At 40.6% G+C, this 17,786-nt stretch overlaps 1 protein-coding gene across 1 annotated transcript in view; it reads right to left on the reverse strand.

Annotated features, from left to right (window-relative positions):
• LOC104544630 (voltage-dependent L-type calcium channel subunit alpha-1C) overlaps positions 1–17,786 on the reverse strand; it is a gene marked incomplete at its 3' end in the record, with an annotated part of 152,279 nt that overhangs the window by 73,482 nt on the left and 61,011 nt on the right. Inside the window, exons 7-14 of the mRNA XM_010189554.1 lie at positions 16,419–16,445; positions 14,182–14,342; positions 13,156–13,381; positions 6,635–6,842; positions 5,646–5,766; positions 3,564–3,678; positions 2,394–2,514; positions 2,194–2,263 (exon numbers count right to left, since the gene is read on the reverse strand). Coding sequence (XP_010187856.1) covers positions 2,194–2,263; positions 2,394–2,514; positions 3,564–3,678; positions 5,646–5,766; positions 6,635–6,842; positions 13,156–13,381; positions 14,182–14,342; positions 16,419–16,445 — 1,049 coding nt within the window. The remainder of the gene's footprint in view (positions 1–2,193; positions 2,264–2,393; positions 2,515–3,563; positions 3,679–5,645; positions 5,767–6,634; positions 6,843–13,155; positions 13,382–14,181; positions 14,343–16,418; positions 16,446–17,786) is intronic.

A 17,786-nucleotide genomic window follows, 5' to 3' on the forward strand; every position in this document is an offset into this window, starting at 1 on the left:
TGTGCCTATAGAGATGCTGGATAGATTAAAGCCAGAGTGATCTGCCCCAGACAATATTAAAACAGCATTGCATGGTGTTGGAACCACACTCTATTCCTGATAAATGGGCCATAAATATGGATGAATACAACTATAGCAAATGTGGGGATTTTTTGTACTGAAAATCAAATGCAATGAACAGTATTCCTTTTTGCTTGTCTCAAACCCTTGTCCATTGTGTCTTTTTTTACCCTATCATATCAACCTATTATCAGACATTTATTAGGAATCATGGAATAGACAAGAATGTGTTTTATTACCTATTACAGCCTGTTACATAAGCATAGAAAAACAGAAGGGCAGAGCAGGAAAGGATCACACAAGGCCCTCTGGTTCATGCCTCTGCTTAACCGGGATCAACTAATTATTATATCTAAGCCTTTTCTGGCAGATGCTTTTCTGGCCTGTTCTTAACATTTGCGATGCTGGGCTTCCACAATCATCTTCACAATCTTTTCTATCCTAACCATTAGAAAATTCTTCCCTGGTGTGAATCTTAAATCTGTCACTTCTTCATAATAGAGACAATTTCCCTCCTACCTGTAACAGTTTTATACATTTGAAGATGTTTCTCCTGCCTTTCCTAGCTCAAACAACCACAGTTCTTTCAGCCTTAGTTCTTGCTTCCTACTGGCATTGTTTTCGCCACGCTCTTCTGCACTCCTTCAAATACAGCCCCGCTTCTCCTAAGCAAAGCACTCAAAATGAGATACAGTATCCCAGCTGAGATCTTATCAATGGTGAACAGACAGAATAAAACAATTGCTTTGCTCTGCTTAGTTTTCACTGCCCAGTTAGAAGAAACCTGTAACTTGACTAAAGGGTCATGTTTTCACTGTTTATAAATCTCACTACTTGTCTTTTGAAAGACAGCAAAATATTGTTGGTATCTTTTGAGCTTGTGACCACAGAATTCAGATTCTTTTCTCAAGGACTGTTACCTAAATAGCTGTCACCTAAGATCCTTTATTTGTGAGTTGCTTATCCCTGTCTTTGTGTAGAGCCTAGGACTTTCAATTTTATTTAGACCATTTATCCACTTCCTCAAGAGCTCTTTGAATTCTAATGCTGCCCTCCAGCATGCTACTTGTCCTTCCAAGCTCCACGTCATCTGCAAATGTAACAAGGATATTTCCTCTTCCATCATTCAGGTCATTAACAATGACCTGAATTGAACTTGGGACAGGTTCTTAGGTTGAAGAACCTCAATTGGGCCATCCCTGCTATGCAGAGTGAAGGGATAGGAAAGGTCCGACCTATTTCTCTTCCAGTCATCTAGACCATGTTTTCCTAGCTGGCTTATGAGAATGTTGTAAGAGACAGTCAGAAGCCTTAGCAAAGCTAAAGAATATGACATCTACTTCTTTTCTCTGGACTACAAGTCTTGTCAGCACCTTTTAGAAGAAAATAAGGGTGGTTTGACGTGATTTGTTCTTGGCAAATCTATGTTGGCTGCTAGTTATCTCCTTATCTTGCAGTCATATATTTTGTTTAATTATTTGTTCCAGCACTTTCCCAAGAATGGAAGCTGAACTGACTAGCTTATAATTCTTCTGCTCCAACCTCAGAACCCATTCAGAATCTCAAAAAAACCCTGTTTGAAGTTCTGAGATTTCTTCAACCAATCTTCAACCAATTTCTTCAAGTATCTCAGGATAAAGTTAATAAGGTTCAACTGACTTGAAAACTAGCCTAACTAATGCTCTAGCTTTTTTTTTGCCAGATCTAGGCTGAGGTGTTATGCCTTTAGAATTATCTTAGTAAGTCACACGTATTTTGACTAGAAAAAAGTGCAGAAAGGTATTCAGTACTTTGTCTTTCATGACTATCTGCTGCAGGTCTCCCCTGACCACTAAATACTGAAAAAATAAACTGAAAACAAAATCATATGCAGAGATCTGTATATGATTTGATTTGGTTCTCTGTTTCCGAATACAGAGCTTTACAGAGAATCAAATCAAAATTGACCAATCAGTACAGGAACTGCAAAGGACCAAGTCCACACCTGTGCAAAACACAGGCAAGCACATAATCCTGTCCTGTCATGAAAGCATTACAGGTTCCACATACCTGCTACCACAGTTTAGTTGTATATGCACTAGCAACTGGACCTTCTCTTCATCAAAACAGGGATAAGGGGAAGAAGATATATACCTGGTGGTTCTGTTGTGGGATATGGGCTCTTTTCTTCGTTTTCATTGGGCTGATAATCATCCATGTTGATCTGACAGAAATGGAAGGAGAAGCAGCAAAGACTTTATCAGACAAGGCAGGGGGTTTTCATTACCACAGAAACCCAAGCTGTTCATTCCATCCCTCCACAGAGAGTGCTGGCCGGCAGCAGCAGACCTTACCTTGGTAGCAGGTGGAGATTCTCCATCAGCAGTGATGGATTTCAGCTCAATTTTCTCCTCCTTTGTCTCCTCCTCCACAGCTGTTTTTTCTATCTCCTGTTTCTTTTCAGGACTAGCAGTCCTAACAATTTTACAAGACAAAATGCAAAGAGTTACAAAGGTGAAAAGCTGTTTCCCTTTTGGAAACTTCATGTAGTACAGCACACACCATGAGAACAATCAGCTGGCTGGCACCTCCGTTCTGAGTCCAGCTTATATACCATCAGCTCCACCTTGTCCTCATCTACAGGAAAAGGCAGAGACTCTGCTCTAATTTTACACAGCATCTTTTTTGTCATAACTTTCTCAATGGCAAGCGTTTGTGTGAGCGTGGATGTGCGCGGGGAGGAAATATGTGCCTGTGTTTGTCACTAGAGATCTTTTTGCACACCCAATGACAAAGGCATGAACCATTTTCAGTACACAACCCATAGACTTCCACTAGGTTGTCTACAAAGTTTTGCCCCTCTACTCCACTTCCAGAGCCAGGGAAACCTGCTGACTAGCATGCGGGACAAAGCAGAAAGATCTGCACAAGAGATCTGCTCCAAGAAGCCTTGAAGATAGTGATTAGAAATAAACAGTAAGAAGGAGCTTCTCTACATCCAGCTCCCGCTTCCTAAGAGTCTGCAGAAACACTAAAGGAGCTGGCAAAAGGAGAACAGGATGTGGCATCAAAAGAGAAGGTGCTGAATCTTGTGTTGTGGGAATGACAGTCTGAAAAATTGCCTTGTGGTCCAAAGCAATCAGGAGGTAATAGGGAGATTCAAATGGGATTATAACATTGACACCATTTCACACTCATTCTCTGCTGATGCTCTGAAAGCTCATCAGTCACCCAGACTTCCTTTCCTCTGCTTACCTGTTTGCAACTTTGGTGACCCCCAGCTCATGACACATTTTTGTCCTTTAGTTCGAATTATTTTACATAAAAATTTATAAATAGGTAATTCCATATATAATTACATTAATGACATATATATGATCTATATAGACCCACAGAGAAGTTATACATATATATATTACATATACACACATACTTGAACATATATATGTGCATGAAGTGTGTGTAATCATAAACATAAGAATACATACATATGAGTGTAGACAGGTGTATGCAAATAGATTTACCTAGCTAGTTTTTTCCTTTCTTTTTCCTCTTCCTCCTCTTTCTGTGCAGATGTTAAACTCTCAGCATCAGCAAGGTTGTCCACAGCAATGGCCAAAAATACATTCAGCAGGATATCTGTTTGTGTGCTACTTAAAGAAAATGGGCTTTGAAAACTGCGGAACAACACTATACCAAAGGTTTCTTAATTGAAAATTTTTAGCAACCTGTCATCAGATCTCTTGGGTTTTCCAAACTTCCATTTCACACAAATGTTCAGGACATACATATCCAGCACACATAAACCTACACCTTCCAATCAAACGGCTAACACACTCTGTGGAGTTTCCAAAATTTCACAACAGAATGACTGATATAAAACATCTAAGTCCAGACCTTTATTTTAGTTTCCTGTTTCCCAAAAGACTCTCACTTTGTGCAACAAATCCAACTAAAGATAAGGTGAACGTTGAATACTTTGCATCTTTGACAGCTTAGGTTGCTTTTATTAAAGCACTCTTATATTCAAGAGCCTCCTATCATACAGCACCTGGGCTTTCCAGTTTTGGCCTATGCACTTGAGTTCAACAACCTCATTATAGGCATTCTCACAGACATGAGTGGATTTTATGGACAGCAAGCATAGCACTCTCACTAGCATTTCTGAGGCAACCAAGAAGAAATTCATTTAGTCTGAGCATTGAAGGGTTGAGCTGACAACTCTGCCATCTCCTAGCAGAGAGTCCATGCATGGCCAGTCATGCCCGTGTAGCTGAAAGGCAAGGAATCACAACTATTTTCTTGTCTTTCCAGTCAGTGTTCAGATCTCACGTTACAAATCTGAACATTGGCTTCTTTTATAAATTTCTTGAGAAAGGGTCTTATTACACCATAACTTCTAAGTAAATCCCAGTTCAAGGCTTAGTCTGGAAATATAGCCACCCCCCTCCCTACGCTCCAAGGTCTAGTGGCTCCAAAGTCAGCCAGCATGTAGAGCTGGCTCGCGTTTTCCTCTGCAGTTCACAAGGAGATCCAAATTGCAGCTTTCCAAAGCTGTCAGGCAGACTGCCTTCCTCGACCTTCAGATAAGTGGAATTGCACCATCTCACTTTGAAGAGAGAGCATGCAGGTCAACTGAAATGTCACATAACAAGGTTTGAGAGATCTGAATTATGAGGAAAGGCCAGAAGAGCTGGGCTGAGACTACAAGGTGGCTTTATAGAAGAACCAGTATAAAAGGAAGTGTCACCTCTGACACAAGAGGGCCATTTATTAGGGAAGCAGAAACAAAACATGAACAAATTTGGAACAAACTGAGATACAGAACAGAACCATAGCTCTATGTATTATGCAAATTCCCATGAAAAGACACTCACAGCCTAATCATGGAATGTGCTTTGTACCTCCTGGGGTATGTACAGTGCCCTCACTTCACCTTGAAGCCAGAGAGAACTGAAGTTACTTAACACCAGCACAGGCTGGAAGATAGCATATCACACGATTTTCTGTTTGAAGAACACACAGATTGAAGTAACTGAAATGGAACATGGTTCCTGTTAGTTTATACATTAATTACCACATGACCTCACAGAAATCAATTATGTCAAACATATGTTACTCCTATTAGAGGATTTGTATATAGCATATTGTAGATTATACATATTTTATTCCACATAAGGCTTTGATGAAAGCACATGGATATATTACTGAAAGGGCAATTAAAGCAAAAATATGCAGCAAGTACAGTAGGTACAAACAGAGAGTTTCTGAAGAAGGTAGGAAAGAAAAACCTATGAGAGAATTAAAGGGAATGAAAAGTAAAAACACTAAACATGTAAAGATACTAAATAAAAGCTAGCATGGAGAACTAGCATGGAGAACTGGCACGGAGCTGGCTCTTATAAGACTTTATATGTCTAAAGTCTTAGCACGAGCTAAAATTAAACAAACTTGTTTAACTTTTGGCAGCACAAAGCCAAAATCCAGACCTAGGTAAAAGGTAAAAATGTAAAGTATGAAATTAATTATTTTCTGACACAACAAAGTAGTAAAGCATGGCTTTAAATTCAGCCCCACTTGGAGAAAAGAATAGCATCAAAGGATACAGTTTCCACAGATGAAGAGGATGATGAAGTAAATACAGACCAACATTCCTGGAAAAGAGGGGCCGCCATAAGCCATGATCCCATCATACATCACCGAATTCCAGTCCTCCCCAGTCAGGATCTAAATGACACATTCCCACCAATAAGGGATACAGTGTTAGACCACAAAGAGAATTTGAAAACCCCATTAACACAGATATCTCTACTATTCTAGAGAACAATCCCTCCCCCTGGATGGTTGGAGATGCTGGTTGTGTCCATTATCTAGAAAATAAAATTGAAAAAAAACTAAAACAAAACAAAATAAAACAGGGAGAATGCAAAGAGGGCCTGTGCTCAAAGTGTAAAAAGAAAGAAAGAAAGAAAAAAAGATATGTCCCCTTGAAGATAATAGCTGAAGCCAAACAGCTCTCCCAGGCAGCTCTGCTCAAGCCTCCCCACCTCTTGAAGGCTTTTGCCTCCCATGTGTCTGTTGTTTCAGACAGGCTGCACAACCAATAGCACTGAAAACAGCCCTCAGCACAGCCCTCCCCACCAGTTCCCTTCACCCTGCATATTAAATCATGATCCTAATGTTCTTGGTTGATCACTCCCAAAACTGCAGTTAGCTTAAAAGCTATTTGATTACTTCTCTGGTACTGTGAGCAGATATTTGTTCACCAGTATTGTGGAAAGGGGGAAGGACATTGACAGGGTTGGGCTTTGGCATGCAGGTGTTGCCCTGGGACATGGCAATGGCCATTCATTTGTCCTACCCTGCTAAGACCTGGTGGCCTTTCCACACACAGGAGCTTTAGTTTTGGTTCCCCACTTTGGGAGGGAATACTCCTGTGCTGGGAGCACAGTGTGGCAACTTGCTCCTGGAGCTGTTGGCCTGATGTCCAGTCTTGGGGGTGGTCAGCCTGAAAGGGAAGGGGGCAGGACCTGCTCTCTGTTTTGTCCCATATAAACACAGTATGTTGAGCCCATTGAGACCGCTTTGCCCTTACCTGAAACACAGTGAGGAGAGACTGGGGGAAGTTGTCAAATGTGCTCCTCCTGGTCTGCATCTCATCAAAGTTAAACTTGCCCCCAAAGAGCTGCATCCCCAGGAGTGAGAAGATGATAATGAAGAGAAAAAGAAGCAACAACAGGGAGGCAATGGAGCGGACTGAATTCAGGAGTGAAGCCACAAGGTTACTCAGGGAGTTCCAGTATCTGGGAGAGAAAATAGAGGCAATTAAAATTTCTTCAATGCAAGACAGGTGCTTCATGGACTGCACAGGATATTGGTTCAGGCTGCCTTCTGCATATAAGCAAGCATTTCCAAACACACTCTTAAGCAGTGAATCATCGATGTGCTTCCCTAAGATAATGAGACCTACTGCAGCTAATGAGTAATTTTACTACCACACGTGTACATACACAATTCCCTCCACCCCCTACCCCATACGCACACCCAGAAGATTATTGCAGCACTCTCCATCTAAGGCTCTGCAAATCTTATATCAATATACGGTGATTAGTTCTTGCTGCTTCAGTGAGTTACATTCTAACCAACCTCATTACAACACTCACAGATGTTATGGCAGCCAGAATACCTCACTCCAGAGAATGGCCTGTAATAACTAACAAGAGCAGATGGGGAAACAGTTTGGATGCAAATACAAACATGTCCAAAATCTGGTGTGTGAGACTATGTGCTTGGGTTCACTCACAGACAGAGTTTGCTAAGCTATTTGGGACTGAGAGGAATGAGCAAGGTATTAAAAGTCCTTCACATTCACCAATGCTTGTTTTATATGGACCCTAAAAGAGACTCCAGATATACATCCATAAAGTCCAGGGTTTTCTTTGTGCTTGGAAGAGCACACCACCACCACTTTTTTGGGTATCAAACCCACTATACTTCCTCAGAAGCTCCAAATGTTCCTGCAGAACATTTTGGAAGAGCTTGGAGCTAGGTTCAGATCACAGAATCACAGAACGTTAGGGATTGGAAGGGACCTCGAAAGATCATCTAGTCCAATCCCCCTGCCGGAGCAGGATCACCTAGATGAGGTTACACAGGAAGGTGTCCAGGCGGGTTTTGAATGTTTACAGCTGGCTAAGGTATTTACAGGATATTCAGGGCACCAACACACCAGCTGATCTCAGTGACCAAATCCAACAGATCTTTTGTTCTCTGGGACTGACTTAAATCTCTTGAATATGACTAAGGTGAAGCCCACTTAGTAGCCCAGCTACTGAGAGAAGACAAATTACTTGTGACATCATGCAAAATGACAGAAAATTCAGACTTCTGCTTGTAGACCATCTACTGTTCAAGAGAGAGGATGGCTAAGACCTGCTCTCCCAGCATATTCAGGCTTGTGCCCAGATCAGACTGATGCATGATGCAGAGAAGCTATCGTCTTGCCCTTGTGGTCCCAATTAAGAGTTCAAAGAGATGCCAGCAGCATGCTCTGCTGCAGCACGCCAGCTTGCTTGCATTCTTTGCCAGTCTGCAGAATAGCCAAGTGTTAGAACAAGGATGTATTTTTCTAAAGAATGCACCACATCACCCATGAAGTAACTCCCACTTTGGTCTGGCATCTGCTCAACCACCCCTACTCTACTGCTTAGTTGCTCATTACCACTTCTCTTTTATGAAGTTTTGATACTGACAGAGCTTTCAGACTGGGCTGAAGTTTAGCTGTCATCTTCTCATCACCTCATTTTGAAGACACATTACTAGCAAGCTTCAACAGCTTTCCTAGGTCAGCAAGCCAGTAAGGTTTGCCTATAATTTCCAAGTCTTCCTTCTAGCACTATGTCTTGTGGCCTACCGCCTTGCTTTGAGATCCCACCATGGCCAAAGTCTTCCACTCCCTTCTCCCAAAGCCCATAACAGTGACCCTTTCTTTCCTTAAAGGACTGTGAATTTCAAGACTTACTTTCCTCTGTGACAAGAAGGATGGCAGACATATCTAGTGCTCTGAGGAAGTCTGATTCTTCAACACACAAATCTGTTCTGAAGGTAGTGTAGCCATAAGAGACAAGGGTTTGTAAAATCCCAGCAAAATTACTATTTTTAACGTGTTAGTGTAGAAAGAAGACTTTCCTTGTCCCATGGAAGACAGGAACATTTGAGCAGCCCAATCACTTCATGAAGGTTAGCAATCTGATCTGTAGAGGGACACCACCATGTCCTCTGAAGTTCAGCAGCTGGTTAATCTCCAAGGGCTGAGCTTCAAAGAGAACTGTGATGTTTTCCCTCCAGCCCAGCTTCAGCACTTCAGAGAAAACTAGAATGCTTTAAAGTTTAACTGCAATTAAAGAGATGAGCAGTGAAAAACTACAGAGCAAAGGTAAGGGCATGGAGCTGTGGGCTCAGTGCCACCAAATATCTGCACTGACTGTGCAATGTAACAACAGCTCTCTGTGTGTTTACGCTTACAGCTCACATACATTCACACTTTGAAAGGAAGGGAAAGTGACACAGGAAAAGGGAGAAAAGTAATTTCTGATAAAACTCAACTGACTTTAGCATCCTTAAACCAGAGACTGATGAGGTCCAGAATATCTCTCCAAGTCCTCCAATGTCAGCCAGGACATAAATTTTCTAGGTTTTTCTAGCAGTGCCCTGAAGAGGCATACAGTAAAGCTGTTACACATCTGAATAGTCTCAGTGACTCACTTTAAGCTTTAATGCCTTGCTATCTCAGAACACAACTGCACAGACTTTTATCAGCTCTGCATTTCTTACAAATGGCTCAGTACCTGAGATTCAGTTTCTCATGTAACTATCAAACCTAAAGCAATTAACTGAGATGACCTGTTGATAAGATTAGTGCTGTTTTAACTGTGTACTGAGTGCTAGCTAGAAATACAGCACCATTAGGAAAGTAAACAAACCAATCAGGGGGGAAAAAGAGAAAAAGGAAAAAAGGAAAGGGTAAGGAAGGCTTGACTTGACTAGGATGTGAAAATAACAATTGTCTTATCTTAGTGTCCTAGAAGCCTGACCTGAGGTTACCATCTGTCACATTAGGTGGTTGCAGAAGGAACATGAACAATCCCTCAAAGTGAGATCTGGGGTTACTCAATGAGACACAAGGCTTTTAAGTTAGGAATGGTTGAAGCCCAGACAAAGAAGAAGTCTCTCACTACTTCATTCTCTTTGGTTAATATGCTACAAAATAAAAACAGTTACAATACTCATGACACTGCTGGATGAAATCAGAGGTTTTGGACCAGGCAGCGTATAATGGGAGGTACGAGAGAAAGCACTGCTGCTGCCTCAGACTTGTAGGGAAATGAATGTGCTTAACATCTCCCACTGTCAGATCTCAGACTCTTGAGGATTTCAGTGAATAAGGCACTGGAAAACCCCAGTGACCAGGACGTGATTATGCTCCCTGTTTCAAAATGGAGCAATGATGCAGAGAAGTTAAATGATTTGTTCAACATCTCACACAAAAATCAGTTGCAGAACTGGACTAGAACTTAATGTGTGTTTTTATTCTCTTACCTCCATTGCCTTCCACTTTATGATACCTGCAATAACAGATGCAGAGCTTAAAACAGTAGCAACAGCTGGGAGTTTCATTGTAGGAAAGCTTCCCACACTGTTCATCCAATATAAAACCACTTTGAAAGCAGGTACAAAAAAAGATGCCCTGTCTCTCCCTCCCTACAGTTAACAGTGACAGTTAGTGGCAGGATTAGGTATAAGATCTAAAATTTTAGAATGCTGTTGCAAATAAACTGATTTAATTTTTAAGTATAAAGGACTAAATATAGGGGTTTATAAAGCAGTAAAGGACTATTTATAAAGAGAAAATAATTTGTCTTCTTATAGCAAAGAGATTTTCTGCACAGCCCTGTAAAAATTAGGGAGAATAAAACAAACAGGTTATACTGTCTGCTTGTCTAATGGAGAAGACTAAATGATTCTGAAGAGTATTTATAAATTTGAGAGAAATGCTTCTTGAAATTCTAAATGCGGTTTCTAAAATGATGCGTTGTTCATCTGATGTTGTCTTTATTTGTTTCTATTCTATTAGAGAGCTGTATTTGTGTTTTTCTCAGAAATGCATCATCTTGTTGCACCCAAAATTTGTTTGTGCTTTGTGTTTACCATGGAAAATCCATACAAATATATAAAGATTAGGCTACCTACTGATATACTCTCACCAGAATATTTTTTCTGCTTTGTGCCCTTTTAATGCCCTTGATTATCACTATTTCCATCTCCACTGTATGTCCCCATGTCACTGCTCATGAATATATGTTTGACATAAAACATTATACTATCATCCTTCCTACCCTTCTCAGCTTTCTAGGATTGTATCTTTCTGTATTATCATTGCACTCAGGTGGTGTATTCCATCAGTATTGATAACATAGTCAATAAATCACCATTGCATTTAAAGCTGAGTGAATAAAGAAAAAAAAAAGTATTTTGCTGGAGAACATCAGACGTAAAAGTTTTGCTTTAGTGCCAGAATATTCTCTCCTGCAGTAAGACATGAGTGGGCCTAAAATACTGCTTTGGAGGCTTGTGGTAGGGCCTTCCACATAAGGGTGAACTTCACCCACAGAGGGGAAAAAGCATGAAAAAAAAATATGAATAATTAAAAACCACAGATAAATCTGAGACTACTGCAACCTACTTCCCCATATTTTAGAAACAGGAAAGAAGGCAAAATCTGATTAATTAATTATGACTTATTTCTTAGGTCTGTGCTTTACAAATAGAACCCTGTACAAAGGAGACCAGGGGACCCCAGGAGATGTATTCCAGGTAACATTTGCTTCCATGAAAAATTGTATTTTAGTTCTCCTGCAGAACGAAGGTAAATATAACTAGTCCTAACTGCTGGTTGGTTCCAACATTATACCTCTGCCAGAAGCTTTAGGAATATTTGAGTATTCCAATAGCTCAAGCTTCCGAAAGTATTAATGATGTTCTCTAAGCATTTGCCTTTCTATTACAGAATTCTCTTAGCCAGATTATATGTTTTGTGTAGGAGTGGATAAATGTCTTGAAAAAACAATGACCTCTCCAGGATGCTATGTTGAAGCTTATGCTTTTATAGCTATTGGTATGTTGCCCTGGGTGTATCTGATTACCCAATGCCTGAAACAGCTACTGGTTTCCTCAGAAACCAGGCCTGGGACTCAGTGATGATAGCTTTCAGACCCAAAGATCCAGGAAAAACAGTCACCAGACCAGAGATCCCCACTATTTCTGAAAGGGCAAAGATGCCTTTCTTGCTGGAAACTCTTGTTAGCTGGAACGTTTTTTACTCTTCTATGGTCACAAGTCTAAACAGACCACCTTTTTTATTTTTTTTAATAGCTGTAGGCTTGCTTTGGCAAGGTTAAAGTCTCTCTGAGACTTTAAACAGATTTTCTGTCTCTGCCATCTGACCCTGAAAACCATCCACCCTGTCAGAGAGTTGAGGCTTAGAAGATTTAAGGGTAAATCCTGTACGATGCACAAGTCCAAGTCTATTCATTTTTCTGCTTCTCAGCTCCGCCATCTTGACTGTCTTCCAATTTTGCTCTTGTTTTTCTCAAGTGCTGTGTTTTTTACCTAAAATTTGACATAAATTTTCTTTGGGGGAGTTTATAGCAATTCCAGGGACATTTCCATAGCTGAGCTTGCAGAATATGCACCACCTCGGTCAAACACTTTATGAGGTGCTGACTAGTGCCCACATGGGAAAAGGCAGACCTTGTGCTGCTTCGTGTGAGCACTTGGACAGATTTGTTCCAAGAGCTCCCATCTGGTAAGCTGGGAGGTGATCTCTCCTATAACCTCCTCTCAAGCTGAAAAACTCCTGCCAAACCAAGCTGGTGTTTTGGAGGTACCTGACTGCAGGAAGCAGCAACTGTTTAATAGACACCACTGTGCCTTTAATGCAGGGGGAGAGGAGAAAGAAGAGAAAGGAAAAAGAGGGGAGACTGCAGTTTGGAAAAGTCTGGTTTCTTCGTAAAGCTGCTGCTTCATGCTGGACTCCTCTGAAGGAGAAGGACTGCCAACATTCTTTGCCTGTAACTGCTGGTGTTGACATATCTCAAACTCAGGCCACTGTTGAGTCTATTTAAGCTGGCATGAGCTCCTCAGTCAAATGTTGTTTTGGCTCAAAACAGTCTTTCAGGCTCCTCTCTGTCACCATAAAGCAACAAAAAAGGTCACAAGGCTATCTGCTGTTTTGTTTTCACTTTGTCTTTTGCAGGGAACCGTAAGAGCCTAAACTCAGCTTGTATTATCGTTTCAGATTTCAGTTTAACAATCTGCATGGTATCAGGTGTCTCCAGGCTCCTACACCAGACTTCTCACCAGTCCTTACCACTCATCAGTAACATGCAGTCTGTACAGCCCTCCCTATCCTGCCCCAGACTTCAGAAGATGAAGACCATCAACCTAGCACTCTCACTATCCAATCAGTGGTAGAAAAAGTGAAAAAACAGGTATGTGAGTGACTTCTTGTGCACTGAGCCATAGCCCTCCACCATTCCCAAAGAAGCAAAAAAATACCTTGTGATTTTAAATATTCTTAGGAGCCGAACACATCTCAACACCGAAATGCCCAATGGTGACATGATCTTTGTCTCAACCAGAATCGTTTCCAGGATTCCTCCACACACAATGAAACAGTCAAAGCGGTTGAAGAGGGACACAAAATAGGCCTGAAGACCAAGGCTGTACATCTTCAGCAGCATCTCTGCCGTGAAAAGAGCTAGCAGCACCTTATTGGCAGTGTCTCAAGAAAAAAAAACAACCAAACAGAAACAGATTAATGAAACTTAGTCAAAAGATAATTATAGTTAACCATTGGCCCTTGCCTATAAGAAACCCCTTCTGGGATCAGTCTGAAAGATTAACCTCATATAAGCTTGGGTTGAAGAATGGACTTCAAAAGTGTGGGCATCTCATTCACAGAAATGTTTTACAGAGATGCTTACAGTGATTCTTATGTATCGCACCTACAGCTGTGATGTATTACACAACCTCCATGGCAGGGACATGCCTTCCTGTGCAAAACCTCCCATCACACTTGTCATCTGCAGATGAGAGTGGGAATAGAAGAACTGCTGTGCTACCTACTGCTGCTTAATTAAGCCTTTCAGCTGCTCTTACCTCCAGAGAGGATTCAACCATTCTGCAGACAGAAGAACTTTACAAATCATTGTACCTCCCTGGTACCCAGGATTTATCACAAATGCCATTTAAGGGGAAACCTTGGAGAACCTGTGGCTCCCAGTAGCCATCCATAAATCAGAAATCCAGTTGCTGCAAATGTATATCTAGCATAAGCTCCTGATTTCACCTACACCCAGTGGAACACTGTTTTGGCTGGAAACAAGGAATTTACGTTCTCCCTGAAACCTCTTCCATTGTAGGCAGATATCCTGTTGTATTATTTAAGATCCTCCATAGACAGAGGACTGTTTGGAGCTGTGTATGCTTGTTTTACATTGTGTGGTCTAATGTATCAGCTCCTCCCTCAGCCCCCTTTGTTGACATTGATCACAATAAACAGAACCTTCAGCCTCTCCTCACCTTGGACCTCAGTGAGCCAGTCTGGCTGGTTGTAGTGTTCAGAGGCAATGGTAAGGGTGTTGAGAAACACAAGGAAGATCACCAACCAGTAGAAAACATTGGACTTGACAGCAGCGCGGCACTTTCTCCTGCAGAATCGATTCCATCGGCGCCAGTAGCGACTTGAAAAATTGGAAAAGGAAAAGTTCTTTTCAGATAGAGATCCTTAGGCTATTGCAAATCTCTGTCAAGAGATACGCTAGTCTTGATTTATTGTTCAAGAGTGGTAGAGAATAACTTTAAAGTTCACCCTGAGAAATGTTGTCTCATTCTCATATGAGTCGACAGATGTGACCATCCTTCCTTTAGCTATAGGAATAATGTTAGTCCTAAGCCAATTTGCAACATTTAGGGGTGAATAAACCTCTTCAAGCAATGTCTTAATCTGATTAAGATATCTATCGCAGCTGTCCTGAGGGGATTTTTAGCCCAGTTCCCACAAAAATAATTATTCTTGTATTTAATCCTTGTGGCCTGCAATGGGATCTTGCCCAGCCTCAGGATAGTCAATGAAAAGATACTCACTCTATACCATGGACCTTTGGATTAAGTCTTTGGAGAGATGAGGTCAAATAAAATTCATGGAACATTTCCAACATTCAACAATGTTCAGGAGTAAGCCCAATGTGAGGGCTAACTCTGAACAGAAAGACAAAACTCAGGGGGACCTCAGCATCTCACCTTCATGCCTGGAACTAAAGATACCATTTGCTAATCAGCAAACCTTTTAAAGTTTGCCTTCCATGAACACATCCCCTTGTGTCACTGATTTCTGAGGGTAATTACTAACCACAGAAGATATTTAAAGCTAATTACACACCTCCTACTCTTCAGAATTTAACTTGCATAGCAACCAGTTTCCAGGCAACACTTGCCACTGTATAATAAATCTAATAGTTTTATATAGATATTATATACATATGTGTATGCGTGTATCTATAAAGAGGCACACACAACATTACAGAAGGAGAGAACTTTTCTTGGCTAGTCTTCTCTTATGTATTATTTCAAGTGATAAACTATGGCCATGCTTGAGGTCAAGGCTCAGCATCTGTATGAATTAAAGCTAGGCAACATGAACACTGAACACTGACCAAGAATTTAGCAACAACATTTTAACAGGTAATCAAATCCAGACTGTTTCAGCTATGCAATTTGTAAAGGCAACCAGTCTTGCTAGCACAAACATTTAATAAGGGTTGTGTGTTTTTCAGTGGATCTGGGACAAGAAATGATCTTCCCAGCTTTCAAAATGGGCACAACACTTACACATTCAGTTTGTCATTAAATCATTAGCAATCCCACACACTTTCATGTGTACTTGTGCACAAATGTGCATGCACATGACCACGTGACGACACAAGTAGTTTTTTGTGCTTACACCTACATACAAATGAATTAACGGATTGTAGGAATGTCATCATGTATACAACTCTTTGCACAGGGATGTATACAGGTAGTATGTATGCACATGTGCATTCCTGAATTTACTGTTCATTATTTAAGTAAGCTGAAGGACAGAGTTGCTCACTTGTTCCAGTTATTCTGAAAATTAATTTAGTTGTTTATAAAACTGACTTTGAATTCAGAGTTATGGAGGCAGCTGGGCTCCCACTGAAGAGGCAGACATGGACTGGGACCTCAACAACCAAGTTTCATCATTTAAGTCAGCCTTTCCAGCGGAAACCTGCAGATGAACATCTGGGGACTGCTTCACATTTTCAATAGCTTTAAGTCAACAGGAAAATAAATACCACCAGAAAAGCGCCACACATTCCATGGTGAAAGGGAGCATTTCACACATAAGATGCAAACCCCATCAGTTAAAAGATTTACAATCAAACATAGTGGAGCCGTGCAACAAAGTGTAGTAAAGAGAACCTTGAGCTGACAGGGCTGATGTAGTATAATTGTAGTTGAATTTTTTTTTTTTTTAAATTTCATGGCTCGAGTTACTCAGGTAGCAATCAGATAGATACTTCTGAGTGAAATACTGTCAGTAGTCCCTATGCCTTATTTCAGTATGAAACTAAGAAAAAGGATCTTGAATTTTGGCAGATGACTGACTAAAATCTGACAAGTTTACCATTATCTCCTAGAATGACCACTGTGTCCCACAGATGCAGGAGTAAACCACTTCACAAAGTAAGGAACAAAACTAGTGGAAAGGAGGAAAGTCAAAAGTAAATTTTACTTACCTAAACTTTGATTTTGAGATCCGGTGCCTGAAAGATAAGAATTGCCATTAAAGTCTCTGAAGCTGTCCCATACCTCCCAGGCTTTTATGAAAACAGCCATAGAAAGAAACAAAGGTAAGCTCAATTAATTTTTTCATGGATGCTGTTTTCCTCTTGAATCCCCTGTAAGTCAATGTAGGCACTGGGCATGGTTAGAATTCCCTGATACACAAATCTTGGTTTTTTGGCAGGAGTCAGGGAGCAGGAGTCATGCTATGATGGGATTCTACCACCTACAGACATCAGTGAACTACCTCTTCTCCTGGGTAAAAGGCTTGCCTAATGCTAGGGGCACTCTACATCTGCTACCAAATTTATTTTTCAAGTATGATTCTTTTTTTCTTTTAGTCACTACATTTTTTCTTATATTAAAATATGTATGACTTTATACAGACAGACTTGTTGCTTTCACACATCACCTGTCACTTCAGGATATATAAGCACATTATGAAACCATGGGGAAAATAATGCTTTCTTTTTTTGTCCAGCAACTGAAGGAAAAATGGTGCATGCTAGATATTTTCAGACTTAGATACTAACACTTATTTGTCTTTGCTATCTATATAAATTGGTTTGAATTCAAAAGGGTCTGAACAACAACAGATTCTGTTGCTCTCAATGAATTTCTGGGAATTAAGCATTCCTGAAAATTTGCCCATATTCTCACTGTATATGTGTTTAAAGATCTAACTCCATGCACTTTGATTTAGTCACCTATATAATTTCATTAACCTTTCATGAGAAGTCACAGGCAAAGCTAGAGATAGACCCCAATTCTCCAGCCACTACCTTGCTCTGCTTGACACACATCCTATAAGGCCTTTGAACTCTTTGGCTGTCTTTTGATACATACATAATGGTATGTGGATCCATACATAATAATATGTAGATGCAATGGTACATGGACATGAGTCATAGGTGATTTAGGAAGCTGCAAAATCTACACCAAGAACATAAATAAAGGAGAATCTGGGGAGTGGCTATGAACAAGATATTTCTGCTGGGTTGAAGCATTTCTTAAGGTTCTCCCTATGATAGGGAAGTGATTCATTGGTGACAACAGTCAGAAAAGGTCTTACTGCACTGGCTTAAAAATGGATTCACTGTTTGTAGACATGGGACAAAGTAATTCTCAAAGCATCTAACACTACTTTCTGTAGCAGTCTTAAAAATGGTAATGTCTCTGTTTGAGGACATCAGTCACTGACAAGTTATCACTGATGGGTCAGTTTCTTATGTGGAAGAGATTTTAGTAATAGGAACATTTTACCAGCAGATGGTCCAAGCCAAAAAAAAAAAGCCTTTGCACTGAATACATCATTCCTACTG

The sequence above is a fragment of the Mesitornis unicolor genome, unplaced genomic scaffold (assembly GCF_000695765.1).
Source record: "Mesitornis unicolor isolate BGI_N332 unplaced genomic scaffold, ASM69576v1 scaffold9498, whole genome shotgun sequence".
In the NCBI taxonomy this organism is placed as follows: Eukaryota; Metazoa; Chordata; class Aves; order Mesitornithiformes; family Mesitornithidae; genus Mesitornis; species Mesitornis unicolor.